This window comes from Protopterus annectens, chromosome 4.part0, assembly GCF_019279795.1.
Source record: "Protopterus annectens isolate FY-2018-M chromosome 4.part0, PAN1.0, whole genome shotgun sequence".
Taxonomy (NCBI): domain Eukaryota; kingdom Metazoa; phylum Chordata; order Ceratodontiformes; family Protopteridae; genus Protopterus; species Protopterus annectens.
In genome coordinates, this window is record NC_056733.1 from 1,855,596,191 (window position 1) to 1,855,608,777 (window position 12,587).

At 36.8% G+C, this 12,587-nt stretch overlaps 1 protein-coding gene across 2 annotated transcripts in view; it reads right to left on the reverse strand.

The window, feature by feature from the left end:
- Positions 1-12,587, reverse strand: part of LOC122800048 (slit homolog 3 protein-like) — a 2,083,326-nt gene that overhangs the window by 518,183 nt on the left and 1,552,556 nt on the right. For both annotated transcript variants that reach the window (XM_044069531.1, XM_044069532.1), the window contains one exon: positions 2,280-2,424. In XM_044069531.1, coding sequence (XP_043925466.1) covers positions 2,280-2,424 — 145 coding nt within the window. The remainder of the gene's footprint in view (positions 1-2,279; positions 2,425-12,587) is intronic.

The window sequence follows — 12,587 nt, forward strand, 5'->3', positions numbered from 1 at the left end:
GTACAGATTTTAAATTCTGCTCTTATAAACTTAGAAAGTTGCTACAATGACGGAATCTGTGTTAGCATGCATTTTCTGAAGTCTGAAGCTCAAATGTAAGTCATTATTTAGTGACTTCAATCCCCAGTGATATGCCAGAAAACCATATATTTTAAAAGGAATATTACCAAAAATATGAGACAAAATTCTGGACATTCTGCGAAACTCTGGGTAGTTGATAGATATAGCTTCATATCATCAGAGATGTGATCATATTCTACTATTTCAGGTACAAACTCCCACCTGCTTTTGTCATTTCAGAGACAAACTTTCCACTAACAGCACATAATATCGCACTTGGAAATCCTTATCAGTGATCTGCAGAGATGGGCAACAGCTTCTGACTGCTACTCTTCGTGCCCTTTCCTTTACAACCTTCTGTCACAGACACCCTAAATACACCACTGCTTTCCTTCCTTAACCTTTACGTCATCTGATACTGAATTTGTTTGATCCCCTATCTTTCAGAGTATTTTTCCTTACCACTGTAATAAGATTGTCTGTCAGAGCAAATGCTGTACTTTCTTTTTGTTTGGTTTTTTTCATTAAATAAACACTTAACGAAAATGTCCCAATATGAATAATAATAAATTAAAAAAATAGTCATTAGACTGAAGACATTGTTTTGCAAATAACAGACATGCCATGATTTTGTCTTTGTGCTTGTTGTAATCTTATATAACATGGTTTCTTGTATTATACAGGTGTATGCATGTGTTTGTGTCATTGAGAGGCAGACAACCAATTGCTGTTCAACTTGTGAACATTACTAAAACTGGCTCTATAACAATCCATCAAGAAGACCAACTTCTTGCTTGTTGTACACTTAATGACACACAGAAATACACTTAAAGAACCACAGAAACATTCTTTGGAAAACGTGTTTTACAGGAAAGCATGCTTTATTGCATTCAGGGGTGGGGTACAACATCCCCCCAGCCACCCTGCAACAGCACCTCCTAAGTTTCAAATCATACAGAAAGGGAAATGGTCCAACCCTTTATAAAGGACTGTTTCTTTCCATCCATGATTATATGCTTTTATTTTACATATTACATTTGACAAAATGACAATCAATAATAGGGAATTTGCTTTCTTTGTGTAGGCCTGCAACTAAAAGACCAGTGTTCACATGTGTTTGTGTTCGTGTCTGTGTCTGCACCTGGTTGCATCGATATCTGTTAATTTTCCTGTGGCAGTTCAGACAAGTATATGAAGAATTCAGCATTACAAGTATAATTACAGATGAGTACGCAGTTATGGATGGAACACATTTTGGTGGCCAGGTGTGATCTTAGTAATGGGACACAAATGAAGAACGGCTTAGGAGATCTGTGCAAAGTTTTACTACAGAGCCTGATACAGTCTAGTTAGACCTCAGTTATTTGCTTGGAAGTCAATAGGTCTGACTGCTTCTATGTTGTGGAATGTTAATGACACATCTTGCTCAAGTTTCACATGGCTTCACAATAAAGCCAGGAGTGGCACAAACAGAATTATCACTGAAATAAATAAACCTGCTGATAAAAATGGGCCCAAGAGTTTATATCATGGAAGCATTCACCTTAGTAAGCAACTACAAAAGTTTTAACCATAAAGGATGAAAAATAAGAAAGACTATGCATGTAGAAACATCCCCAATGCTACTAGGATAGATTCAGTGCTCTCAAGTATTTGTTTTATCTTTCTAACTCAGACTTCATGGTTTACACAACATTACTGATAATCAGATGTTTCCTCCTTTATATGGCTGTTCTTCTGTTATTTATAATAGTTCATGAAATCTCATCTACCTCTTAAGTCCTCCACATCACAGAATACAGAACACTCCTGAAAAGATATATAAAAATGCTAGAAGGAAGCCTGTCTGTGTTTCTTACAGGCATTGTTTCAAAGTGAAAACAAATATAAAAGATGCCATTATCTAATAGCTATAGACAAGAGCAGACCATACACTGATATTGAATACAAACAGCTTTGTTGCGTATACAAGATGTGTGAGATGGGCAAGTGCACAGGTTTTATTTAACAGCTAAAAACTGTTATGTGCTCCTTTTTGCAAAAAAAAGTCTCTAATATAATAAGCAGAATATAGGAAGAGTAAAGGAGAAAAAGATTGTTTTTATAGAAATAGAGTTCAGTGAAAAAGACCTGTTTTATTAAAAGTTTACATGTTTTCAAATTAATTATGATTACTGATATACTCCATGCCATGTATGTAATGCTAACATTTGACTTACATTTCTACAATCCCTTCGGGTAAATTTGCTGGAATTTCTGTCAAGCCTTTCCCTCGGCAATCCACAATGTTGTTACTGCATGTACAGGTGGCTGGGCAGGTCACAACATTAGCATTGCAGGAGTGTGGTTCAGAAGCCTGTGTACCTTAAGGGAAATAAAAATATATATATATATTATATAATTATATTATTATATATTATTATAAAATTATATTAGCAGCAGACGTAACAAAATAGATCGATATCCAAGTCTGATAGCATGTTTAACCGACTCAGAACAGAGTTCTGATTGAAGTATAATACATTAGTGGTATTATACTGAAAGCAAGTTCACTCCCACACAGACACACAAACTAATTTGCACATTCATGTAATACAGTACAATAGAAATTAACTGCTCAACTAGTCAAATTACTCATATGCATTTTATTCTTTTAACATTTCAGTAAGCATTTTCCTCAGGTACAACATAACACTACTGACCTATCTATAATTGTTTTCACTGGCAGCTTGGGCAGCACAAATGTCCTAGAAATGCATCATCAAAAAGCAACAACTAGTACTATCTTTTGAACGCACTGTATAGTGACATACTACCTTTTATTTTATCTTAAGAAACATGATTATAGCATCACATTTAGATGGCGCTTACACTGACAGACATCGTTAACAGTCTGATTGAGTGCACACGATCAGGTTTGTTACTTCTGACACCTGCAGTGAGAAGAAAAACTAAAAATCCAAGTTTCAACAGTAATACCATGAACAGCTCGTAGACAGCTGGAGTGATAAAGCCAAACTAGTGCAAATAATGGCTCTGAAAATAATGTTCTGGGATTTGTAGTATCATTATGGCTAAGCCTCTCGGTGTCATACAGAGCAGATCTGGTTCAGAGGGGCTGGTGTAGGGATCTGCAGTCCTTAGCTATGAAGGGGAAACAAACAATAACCTATTAAACAAACTGGTTAGGATGACTTACTTTAAAACCAGACCAGAACAAAGTAGACAAATCTGAAGGAAAGATCGGAATACTTCCCATCTTCTGAATAATCACACTGAAGGCCATCAGCAGGGGGTCTTCAGCAAGATCATTTAAATCTAACACCTTGGAATCTCATGATGCACAAAAAAAAAAAAAAAGCTTTATTAGAGGGAAACAGATGATATGCTGCAGGTGTCCCTAACTAAAGCTTTAATCGAGGTTACCAATAAGAAAAATTGTTAAGATTTATGCAAATGTTCTACAGCTTCCAAAATCACATTACAAAAACACTGTGAATAAATCATAAATATCCATGGGAATTTACCTGCAATACAGATGCAAGTGCAGATACAATCAAGCATGTCAGAGTCCTCTGTGTAACACAGGTTGAGTATGTAATGCTATTTGTTTTCCTATCTAGGAAAAGCAAATGGATGAAAAAGTATCACAAGTAGTCAAAGGACTGATGGCATGAGTAACATATTTATATCTGTATCTGTAAACATTCCATGCATTAGTACTGCTTGCCTTATGAATGTGTGTGTGTGTGTGTGTGTGTGTGTGTGTGTGTGTGTGTGTGTGTGTGTGTGTGTCTGCATGAGAGAGAGAGACAGAGAGATCTCTGAGCAGCAAGGAGTGGGAGTTTGCCCTTTCCCTGCTATTGTGCGATCTTAGAGTTGGTATATAGAATATGCACTAATTGCATACATGATTTGTAGGGGGTGAGTGGGGTGCAGGGGGAATAGGGTTACTAGGCATCATTAAGGTAGTGCATGGAAAAAGGAAAGCTTCAGCTCAGTCTGCTATACTTTGAGATTGTAGTAGCTTGTGCATTTTTTTCCACAGCGTTGGATGACATTTCACTTTTCAGTAAATACTTCGAATCGATGATAAAACAGATATATGTCAACAGTTCTCAAAAATAGCAATAACAAAGAAGGGGCAAAATGCTGGAGCATTTAACTGCTAATGCATGGAGGCAAGACTCCATCAAACTCTCACAGAATTAGTTATTTATTTATTTTTATTTTGCTGATGACATTTGACTTTCAGTAATATATTGTCAAAAGTAGAACATGCTTAGATGTCAATAATTTCAAAACAAATAATATGTATCATAAAGACATAAACAAGGAGGGGCTCGAGTCTGGCTGTTGGTCTCCAAAATGACTGTGTTTCACTGTCTCAAACATCTAACAATTCAAATGCTGAAACGTAAGTACCTTAGTAATGAATGCACTGGGTAATTTAGCAATAATCCATGACTGGGTACGAGTATCACAGGAACCTACAGTAATGATGCTACTGGTTAATTTAGTAATAAACTATCACTGGTATGGATATCAGAGGATTGCCCATGGTTGGTGTGGTTTGATCACGAAGGTGAAACCCTTGTGACCAGACAAAGCTAATGTGGGTAAATCCTGTGATGCCCACACCCATTTATGTGTTACTGTTATTATATAGTGACATTATTTAAGAAAGAGGTTGCTTATCTTTCTTAAATAATGTGATTGTATAACAAGACTTTAGTGCTCTTCCGCCTTCTGCATTCTAAACTGATGTACGGCGCATGCATAAGGCATGTACATCTGCACACCTGCACTGTACATTAGGGAGTACACTAGACAGAATGAGGAAGAGTGTATGTGTAACACTCCTTCTGTCTCTTTTTTATGCTCATGTTGCCGGTTACGCCCCAGTTCTTTTACAGACACAAAATAAAAATGGGAGTAAAACCTTAAGGTGTGTCAGTATATGCCTACAGCAGACAAACTGTTATTTAAAAAAATGATGAGGGGTAGTTCTGAAATATGAAATAGGAAAATCAGGGCAGTTGACAAGAAAGCTTACCGTACTGCCGATAAGCACACCTTTCAAATGTTCAGAGTTTTGCAGATCAGTTTATCATATGTTTTGCTGCCCTGGTAAAACATGTTACAAAAAGAGCATGCATCAATGGAAAGTACAGCCGATCACTGATACTTCAATGGCTGGACATGATCGCATTGGTATTTGCTTGTTTTACAATGTGCATGCTGACTGCACTATCCAATAAGCCTACATGCTTTAGAACACTAATATTAATTTATTGTGTAACTAACTTTCTACACTACTTAGAATGGTACACTTTAAAAACATCCCACGCTTAACAATGGTAAGGTATGGCAAAGCAAATGAGAGTTTACTTTTGATTGCGTGGTAATATTGATAACAGTCAGATGGAATAGTTACAACTATCCTGTTAAACATTTCCTCATATATGACACCCTGCCAAACAGAACAGCTCAAAATTTACTAGGAATACTTGCAGAGTTTAATATCTCTGAGGAGCTCATGTTTAACAAATAACCGCATCTTTCTTGTTATTCAAAAAAAATGAACAGCTGGATATTTTACAAGAAGACGGAAAAAAATATACCTTCTCTTCAACAAAAGAAAAGACACTAAGATGCTTAGTAAGACAGGAAATACATGTCAGGAGTTTGAAATGCAGATGCATTTCTAAAGCCTTGAAATTAAACTTATTGGTAACAGTCAGCACATGTCAAGGGACAATCTCTTCTGAGAAAGACTTACTAAGAACTCATGCCTTCCATTTTAACTCATGCCTTCTATTGTGAAATGCCAGGTATACCTGCTGAGAATTCTCATCCATGCCCTTGAATTTCAATTAGTTCAGACGTACTGAATATAGTGGTCATTTCTCTTTCAAACTGCCAATATTATATGGCCAAGATCTGTCACAGCATAAAGAAAGAAAAGGAAGACACGTAACAGAAACTGCCAGTAGAAAGCAGAACATTCTCAAATGAGTGGAAATAAAAGTCATTTTCAAATCCATCTGTAAAGAATATGTCAAAAATAGAGAATATTTTTTCTTTGAGTGATTACAGTTTCTCAAAGATGACATGGGCAGTGGCAGTGACTTCCTTTCATGCTTTTCACTGACGTTGTGCTAAGCATTATAGTGCATTTGCCCTTTTCATGGGCTGCTACTGAAAGTAACAATAGTTTTGTTCCAAACAGGCTTCTAAGAAATGTCATGTCTGGTTATATTTTATTATGCAGAAGTTAATTTCAAATTACTTACATCAGTACTTACTTACTCTGTAAAAGGAATGCAATTACTACACTAACCAAACAATATTCAGACAACTTCTCTTTCTAAGAATGTGTTTGCGTGTGTACGTACTCATGCACATATGTCCTGTGTGTTTACCTGCCTGCGTTTGTATGTTTTGCATAGAAAACATAACCCCGGGGATTTAGAAAGAACACCTCCAATAGCAAGTGCTGTCACAAAAGGGAGTGTTTACACAATCCAGGAATCTAAGATTCAGAGACAAGCCAGCCATACTGGGGAAAGAAGTTATTATCAGCAAATTTGCATAAACCCTGAATTGCCCCACCCCTGCATTCACTCTTACTGGATACAAATGACAAATCCTTAAAATATACTGGCATATTAAACTGGTAGATTTGCTTTTTTTTTTTTTTTTGCAGCTGTAAAATAAACAGTTACATAATAACATGTATTCCAAGTTACTGAAATAAACTATAATGTGAATGCCTATATGTTTAAAGATATGTACTAGCCTATTAACCAAGAGTCTTTTTAAACCTAGCCATGCATCCCAAATCTCTGACAAGTTCTGGCACCCTTGATAAGTGCAAGCAGGGGCCATTGGAGACATAGGTGTCAGTCAGACCAGGGATGAATTTCTGGTTTCCTATCCACTTGTCCAAGTTACACTTGAATTGGTTTAGGGAGGAGCTCTGCTTCATATGGATGGGGAGCCTGTTTCAGAGAAGAGGTAGCCTCTGGGATACATACTTGTCCTAGTAAGTCCTAATTATATCACAGGAAGATTAAGTCTTTACAATTCTACAGTTATCCAGGACAGTGATAATTCCATAATAAGAATTATCATATAAAATCAGGAAATCCGTCCATCCATCCTCAACTCTTTTTTCCCATTTTTGCACATGGGGTCGGGGTGCCACTTCAACAGTGACAATCATCTAGAGTCAATGTTTATACCACCGGGTGGCTAGCCGTGCTGTGGTAGATCTTCCACACCATACACTCACATGCACACTCACACCTATGGCCAATTTAGAATGTCCAGTCCACCTACTGCATGTCTTTGAAATGTGAAAGGAAACTGGAGCACCTAGAGAAAACCCATATGAACACAGGAAGAACATGCAGACTCTGCACAGAAGATTTTCTAACCGAGAATTGAACCGGGGAACTTCAAAACCTGATTTCTTATTTACCCAGATTTGTGATTACTGTGTTAAATATCTGAGGTAAAATTACATTTTCATATGATGTCTTGTTTGTTTGTTTATTTCGGCTTTTCCCGGTTAGGGGTCGCCACAGCAGAACTCCGGTCCGCTAATGATTGGTAGTTGATTTTTATGTGCCGAGTTACCAGCCCTGACACACAACCTTCAACGAAGGTATGCCCATTCATGCATGTCTCCACACAGAAGATGCTCTAGCTGAGAATCGAACTGGACAGCGTCTTACTATGAGGCGACAACGCTACTGCAGCAGATGTCTAAGATGAACTTATTTTCTTTGCACACCCAGGTTCAAACAGGAGAGGTATCTTCGATGAAATAGGCAGTAAAGGTTAAGTCTTGTTACACACAGTATGCCGAGAGAATATCTTAATAAAGGTATAATTAGGTCACTACAACCTAATGCAGAAATACAGCAGATGCCAGTTAGAAATATTAGTCAAATAATGACAGTATAAATTTTCTATCTATGAAAATGGAAAACATGAATGAAAAAAAGCCCTGGGAGAATTAGTTTATTTCTATAATGATGACTCCATAGCAATAAAAAAAGTGGGCAGAGTTGTTAATGATAATGGTACATTAAGCATAGCAGAGCTTTTGTCCCAAATAATTTGGAAGTTTCTTGATGTTATATAACAAGCTTGCATCTGCAACACTTAAATCTAATTTTGAAAACTTGAATGAATGAATGAACAGATGCCATACCCATTAATGGGTCACAGCAAAGATCCAGCAATCAAAACACTGGTCAGCACCCCATGTAAGCTCTATGATGGGGATGATGAGGATGAAGAAGAGGGGAGACAGGTCAGAAACAGCTTACTAAAAGGTCAGTCTCTACAAGTAAATGAAGGATTTAAGAAAAGGTGTGACACATTTTGGGCGAGGAAGGTCTTAAAGAGTGATATCAGCACAGCTCTTGTGGAAGGAACTATATTTTGCTGTAGTGACTTATATAAGTCTGTGTTTGCCTCTGGCCTGTGTAAACAATGTAATTCTATTAGCACTGAGATGCTGAACAGAGATCATAATTGATAATATAATTTTATCAAATTAGTCCGTATAAACTTAAATATGAATTATTAGATAATATTAATTTTCAGGACAAAAACACAATCTTCATTCTGGAGTCACTGTGCCCATCAATTGTGTAATGTCAATGCAATTCACTTGCTATTGCTTAAATACCTATGGATGTTCTACAGTAAGACAGCAAAACACACCATAATCCGTAATTAAACCTAAAATGTCAAACAATATGTCTAGACATGATTTTAAGGCTTATGTTTATCTACAGCAGGTAAGATGGGTTGAAATAGGCAACGCCATAATACCAGATATGATGTACTGCACTCTTGATACTGGCCCCCTGGGCAAACAAGCAATGAGAATCATGAGAGCAGTAAGGATGCCCCTGGTCTTTCAAGGGGTAGCTTTCCCTAATTAGGAGTTACTGTAACAGCAGTAAAAGCTTATAGCTGACCTAAAAGTGAATGAATTACCACTGCATGAGACAAAGCACTGCATTCACATGGGGTGGTAATAACATCATCAATGCACCTCTAGAGGTAGTAAAAACAGGGATTACCTAAGGCAAACAGGATGGTAGACTGCATCCTCAGAGGAAGAAAATCCAAGGACAAGTAGACAATTCTCCATCTTTGTCACCCATGGGTCCATGTACAACTCAAGTATTATGTACACGTCCGAAAGGACAATAGAAAATGGTATAGACAAAACTGACAAGGATCATCAGTTTGGTAGAGAGGCTAAAGCTTGAAGGATGGGTGAGGGAAATGGAAAGAAGAACAACACTTTAATAATTGGAGTGCACCAGAATATTAACGGGGGTCTGTGATGTGGGGAGGAAGGGACACATGTTACAAAACAGGATACCAGTTTCAACTCGAGTTTAAGGACATTGTTTTCTACAAAAAGGCTGCAGAATACACAGAATGTCTTACCTGTAGCAGTGTAATGCTGGGAGCCCACTGATAAAATTAAGATGGCACAGAATAAGAGGCATGGGGAACAGAAGTTTAAGGCTGGTGTCAAATACAAACTGCATACAAATTTTGGCAGAGTAGATCAACATTAGCCTCACAACAAAAAGCTGCTCGCACTAGCCACATGAACCTATTCTTCAGTGGCCAAAGCCAGTGCAGATGGCCTTTGCACAAGGCTCTCAGATACCAATCTCTCCAATTCAAATTCAACTTGGGATGTGTGATCTTTTTATCTAAGCATAAAGAGAAATTAATCTCTGCAAATTCCTCTGACTACACATTTACAAACATTTCTTAAAAAGGCTACATTGAATTCAGAACAACACAAGTTCAATAACGTTCTTTATTACTTTACATGCATCACATTCACTGAGTACTACTTGTCACACTGTTACTTTATTTTTTCTCTTAAAGGTGTAATTTTATTTTGTGCAATATATAGCCCTGTGCATTATTTTCCATTACTAAAGGGAAAGGTTTTAGTGTTTGTGCATGTGTGTGTTTGCATCTACATTTGCAATTGAATTTATACATTGATTTACTAAGCACAAAACCAGCTGGAATAGGAGCTGATGATCTACATCCCAGTCACTTGCTCTAGCAATTCAATCTTTATGTTTTTGGTATTGCACTCTTTTACAATGAGTAATCTGCACAGAATCACTAGAATATTGTTTTTCATAAGACAAAATATACAGGAAATGCCACGTGATAAATTGTAATGACTAAGCAGCTGTGAGCGAAAAATGCATACTTTAGCATGTCATTATAATTACATCACAAGTATTGCACTGTGTCATGCCATATCCAGACTTTAAACTAGCAGAAAAGTCTCTTTCTCTCTCTTTCTTTCTCCATCTCTTTTAGGACGTACTTATTTCTTTTTTCTTCTTGAACACAAAATGCGAGATGAACACTTTTAAAAGATATATTACTTATGAAGTGACTATTTTGTTTACATACCCCATAAGGTTTAGATGGTGTTATACCTCAAAGCAGCCTGTTCATAGTGAAATGTCCATGTGTTACACAAAGATGCCATCTGTGCTGTGCAAATTTTCACAATATCTTCCCAATCTGTGACACGCTTTCAACAAATGTAATTCACGTCTTGCATTTCCACAATTACTTTTGTAACGTGCACATACTCGCATGCATCCACAAATACAAACACATATATCTGTATTCTAGTCCACAAGTGCATTTCCACCTCTTCTACACTATCTTCTCTCTAACCCAATATGCTGGAACCAAAACTTCAAATGTTCAAAAGTTAATATAAAGACATGAAGTACAACAGCGTGGCATGGCGAGAATCACCGCAATGCTTCAGACTCCAAAATATGTAAAAAAAAAATATTTTGTTATCTAAATGTAAAGCAAATTAAAACATTACTGGCCTAGTTCTAAGTATATGCTTTAGTATGACATTAGTAAAAAAAAACAACCAACCAAAAAAAAAAGACTTTATTCTTCTGACTACTTAACAACTTCATATTTTGTTTGTGTCCCTGCAATAAATAATTAACCCTACAAAAACAAAGATAAATAGATATATTACATAACTGAACATTCATACCTGACAGCTAATATTCTCCATATTCCAAAAGAAATGAATGGGAAACTTTTAATGCAGAAATGGGTACTTAAGGTGAATCATTTAACACTTTTCACATGTGGTGTTATGCTGGAATATTTCTGAGACTGAGCCAAATAAAATTATATGAGCCTTAAGCTGCATGAAGCATAACAGTTTGCTGTGCGTGCGAGCAAGCACTTGCCCTACTTACTTCAAAGGAACTAAACTTGTATCCACTTTATAAAATACATTTATTGGTGGAATCTAAGAAATCTGTGTCTGTCAAGCCAGTGTTCACTAGACAGCAAAGGGATAAACCCTAAAACAGAACTTTATATTCTGGCATTTGTTTTATGCAAAACATACTTAAAGTACAGTACTGATCAATTTCAGATGCTACTATGTAACCCTAACTTATTAATACACTCTGGTGTAATACGTCTGCACACTTACACACAAACATTCCCACTCTCTCTCACACACACACACACACACACACACACACACACACACACACACACACACACACACACATGAATAACTCTGCAAGTAGCTTTGTAACTCACTGTCATGGGCTTGTTGTTAAGAATATTTAAAAGGCTGCTCTGAAGTGGCAAGGATAGAACTGCCTGGGGTTTATACCTTCTGATATTGAAGTCTATTTAAAAGAAAAGAGAGCCAGTATGGTATCAAAGGATATACAGTAGAGACAGAAAGAAAGAGTGAAAGAAGAAGAGAAAGAAAGGGGTGGGGCAAGAGACTTTTAGGAAATCTGCATTACCCAGCAGTACAAGTTCCACCACCATGTTAAAGAAACAGACAAAAAAGTACAGTTGATATAAAAAGTTTACACACCACTGTTAAAATGCCATTTTGTATGATATAAAAAATAAGACCACAATAAATAAGTTCAAAACTTTTCCCACCTTTAATGTGACCTATATCCTGTACAATTCAATTGAAAAACAAACAGGTCTGTTAGGGGAAAAAATATAAAAAATAAAAAAAGTCCAATACGCTGGTTGTATAAGTGTGCACACCCTTAAACTAATTCTTTGTTGTGTGTGCACACCCTTAACCTAGTACTTTGTTGAAGCACCTTTTGCTTTAATTACAGCATTCAGTCTTCTTGGGTAGGAGTCTATCAGCATGGCACATCTTCACTTGGCAATATATGCCCACTTTTCCTTGCAAAAGTGCTCCAAATCTGTCAGATTGCAAGGGTATCTCTAGTGCACAGCCATCTTCAGGTCACCCCACAGATTTTCTATTGAATTTGGGTCTGAGCTCTGGCTGGGCCATTCTAAAACTTTAATTTTCTTCTGGTGAAGCCATTTTGTTGATTTGGATGTATGCTTGTGCTCATTGTCGTGTTGAAAGGTGAAATTCCTCTTCATTTTCAGCTTTCTAGTAGACGCCTAAA